The 3,531-nt window shown below is 44.2% G+C and overlaps 1 protein-coding gene across 1 annotated transcript; it reads right to left on the bottom strand.

Annotated features, from left to right (window-relative positions):
• Positions 1-457: 457 nt before the first annotated feature.
• On the bottom strand, positions 458-2,313 carry gsx1 (GS homeobox 1). The gene is made up of 2 exons (XM_033022127.1): positions 1,716-2,313; positions 458-1,081 (listed from the first exon to the last, which is right to left on the bottom strand). The coding sequence occupies exons 1-2, from the start codon at positions 2,236-2,238 to the stop codon at positions 726-728; spliced, it is 879 nt and encodes a 292-aa protein (XP_032878018.1). The 5' UTR covers positions 2,239-2,313; the 3' UTR covers positions 458-725.
• Between the last annotated feature and the right edge of the window lie 1,218 nt (positions 2,314-3,531).

The raw sequence follows: 3,531 nt of genomic DNA, 5'->3' as shown, positions 1-3,531 counted from the left end.
TTGGATCATTTATCTACTTGGTTCATTTGAGGAATGTTATATGTTATCTTTCTATGTGTGTGTGTGTGTGTGTGTGTGTGTGTGTGTGTGTGTGTGTGTGTGTGTGTGTGTGTGCGTGCGTGTGTGCGGTGTGTGTGTGTGTGCGTGCGTGTGTGTGTGTGTGTGTGTGTGTGTGTGCGCGTGTGTGCGGTGCAATGTTATATGTTATCTTTCTCTGTGTGTGTTTGTGTGTTTGTGTGTATGGTGTGTATGGTGTGTGTGTGTGTGTGTGTGTGTGGTGTGTTAGTGTATGTTTTGTGTGCGCGCGCGCAAGCCAGCGTGTGTGATATCCGATGGTGCAAGGTTATATTTATTCAGTGGAAATAATCTTCAGGCGACAAAACCCAAATGACTATGAAAAAAATCTTTATTTGCCATAAATAAATAAATAAATATTGTGAAATACATACAGACCAACCAAATGCGCACCTTAACTTTCTTTTTTAAAGAACTTATAGCTAGAGAAGAGCGTTTTATACATTTAATTACATGTTCTAATGCTGTTGCTCGGATTTTTTTAGAGTCCGTGCTGGGATCACTCGGGGGAATTCTCCATTAGGGATTTATTTACATATCTGTTTTGAAAAAGGCAACATATTAAAGGTCTTTTGTTTTAAATGCAAGGCGGAAGAATGGTTGATGACTCTTGGCTGCGTTGGTTTGGCTGAGTTTTATTTTCAAGGCTCTCACGGAGTGACTGTCAAGTCTCTGTCGTCTTTGCCCGGTGATGAGGGTGACATGGGCGACCCTGCTTCCTCCCCACCGCACTTGGCCGATATCAGGGAGTTGCACTTGCAGTTGGGGTGGGCGCGCTGCAAACTCCCGCTCTTCCCTTCCTTTTTGTGCTTGACCCGACGGTTCTGAAACCAGATCTTCACCTGTTTCTCCGACAGGTTCAAGTAGGTGGCGATTTCGATCCTCCGGAGACGGGACAGGTACATATTGGAAGCGAATTCCCTCTCCAGCTCCAATAGCTGAGTACTGGTGAAGGCGGTGCGCATTCGCTTGCTGCTCTGGAGTTGACTAGTACTGCTCTCGGAAGCTGGAAAACAACAATTAACATCGATGAAACAACAGTTATTATTTTGGTAGATTATAGATTCCATTTGGGATATGACTAAGGTTGACTAATTAAATCCCATTTGCGAATATTCTACAATGAAACACCTTGTTTTGTTCATGTTTGGCACATACATTGTGGGCCGAAGGGCCGCACCCTGCGCTGTATGTTATATGTTATATGTTATATGTTCTATTGTCCATTTTGTAAACAAGGTACAACAAATGTGTAACCTGCGCCCTATAGCTGAGAAATATTAACGCTTGTATATCATCACCATCTGAAATTTGCTTGGAAGACAGTTCCATTCATCTATTACACTAGTGAAGTTGGTATAGATTTAGAATTAACCTGATGTGTTAGCGAACGGGCGAACCTTGTAATCGAACGCACCTTCAGCACCGATTTTACCGCTTTGAAGGTGTTCAACTGGTCCTTTCCCTTCACAAATCAAGATGTTAATGTTACATTCCTTTGACTTGAACGATCTCAAAGGCGGCATGATGTGGATTAAGTCAATCGAGATTTTGAATGATAGTAAACCAACCACTAAATTACGCGGTCCGTAAGGATGCGAGAACATATTCATTTGGGATTTTTGTTTTTGTGTACTCACCGAGAGAGAGACAATGAAACGGTCCCGGGTCTGCCATGGGATAAGCGGCTGAGTAGATGCTTGGTCCATGGTCGACGGTCAATGTGCTGGTTCGGTGGTGCCTGCCAAGTGCCGAGTGACAGTACTGTGGGCTAAAGTTGGGGAACTGCGCCTTAAGGAATGGGATACCAGGTGGTCCTGGATGGAGCTGAGAAGCCGTAACACACAGGGGGCATACACACAGCAAGCCTGACTTCCGTGAATGACAGGACCCAGCCGATAGAGCCAGAGAATGAGAGGGATGCACGGCGTAAGGCAGTAAAGGCGTGTTGCTATCAAACACACTGGGGGACGCCTTCTCGTTGGAGTCCCTGACAATGAGCGAATCCACGAGAAACGACCTGGGCATCTTCAACAAAGTTCTCCTCCCTCCGTTACAGTTGTGGTGTGAGTCAAAGTTGGCGGCTGCCAACTTGTTGGAGGTGGCTGTGGTGCTGAAAGTGCGAAACAGGCGCCTTAAATACTTTGGGCTTGAGCTTGCCATGTGATGATTACGCCACTAGCGGCAGAGTGCAACTCAATGGGGTTTGTTTTGCGGCTTCTCCGTTTAGATTCACTCTGCACGCTTCGCTTTTATGTCGCTTGTTAACTAAATGAACTGCATAATATTCTCTTATTCTCCTCAACTCCACCTACACGCTGTTTGCGCCCCTTTATCCTTTCGCTCCCACTCTCGCTTTCTCTGTCTGAATTTCAGAGCTCTGTAATCAATTTAGCCTCATCCATTCACTGGATCTCTCTATCCCTTCATTTATTTTACATCACATTCTATTGCTCCCTCTCTCCGTCGACGCTTTGTTATTTTGGACCCCCCCCCCCTCTCACCCCCTCTCCCTTTCTCTCACTCTATCTATCTCCTATTTTCTCGGTATACTCGTACTTTGATACATATCATCACACATGCATGTTTCTCCATTTTCCTGTGTATAATCGTGTACATTTTCAGTCCGTGTACAATGCTACCCCCCTCTATTATGCTGTCTATATAGGACTATATCCCCCACCCCGCGCTATTAATAGTCAACCCCCTCTCTGAAATGTGCACTTTTCTCGATATATTAACCACAGTATCATTTTTTTCCAGCGCTCTTCTACATGTTTCCTATCGCTTTAAAAAAAAATTATAGCGCGTTAGAAAGCAGTCAAGAAAAAAAAAGCTGCTTTCACTCTCCGCAGAACAAACCGGTGAAAATAAAATGGTATTTACTGAATTCTTGCAGATCTTTCACCAGACTCCCGGGGTAAAACACTCACCCAGCTGCTGAGCGGTTTGGGCGCAGAGAGATAATCCAACTATAGAGTTTGTAAAAGTCTTGCAGGGGGCTTTCATTGTACAGCCTCTCAGCAATACTCATGGGAGAACAACTGGAATAATCGCTGAACTTTGCAAACACGTTTTAACAGCTACTGAAATCTACAAGCGTCAAGGGAGCAATACTGTGATTTCAGCACGTTTTTGGCTGGATCAGTTAATTGCGAAACAAAATAAACCCCACTACGGAAAAGAATGAGGCTAACTAACGCATGTCGAGGAATAAGTAGGATTTTTTATTTTATTCGGACTGGTGTTTTGGACAGTACTGTAACAGCCTTTCTGTGAAAAAATGCAGGCTCGCGGATTAAACACATGCCTTGTTCTGAAGTAGTACGTTCTGTTCCCGATCCCCGTATAACAGACTTGCCATTAATGTCATTTAATGTACATTATTTTTGTCTCGGGATATGAATGGTAAACAGGCAGTGATGTTAGGATACTACACGGAATTGGAACAATCTT

This window comes from Amblyraja radiata, chromosome 6 (assembly GCF_010909765.2).
Source record: "Amblyraja radiata isolate CabotCenter1 chromosome 6, sAmbRad1.1.pri, whole genome shotgun sequence".
Classification (NCBI taxonomy): Eukaryota; Metazoa; Chordata; class Chondrichthyes; order Rajiformes; family Rajidae; genus Amblyraja; species Amblyraja radiata.
This window is presented reverse-complemented; position numbering and strand designations above follow the sequence as displayed.

Coding starts and splice junctions, on each gene's coding strand:
- gsx1 (XM_033022127.1), bottom strand. CDS start 2,238: ATGGCAAGCTCAAGCCCAAAGTATTTAAGGCGCCTGTTTCGCACTTTC. Junction 1,082..1,715: donor GTTTCATTGTCTCTCTCTCG/GTGAGTACACAA, acceptor GTTGTTTTCCAG/CTTCCGAGAGCAGTACTAGT.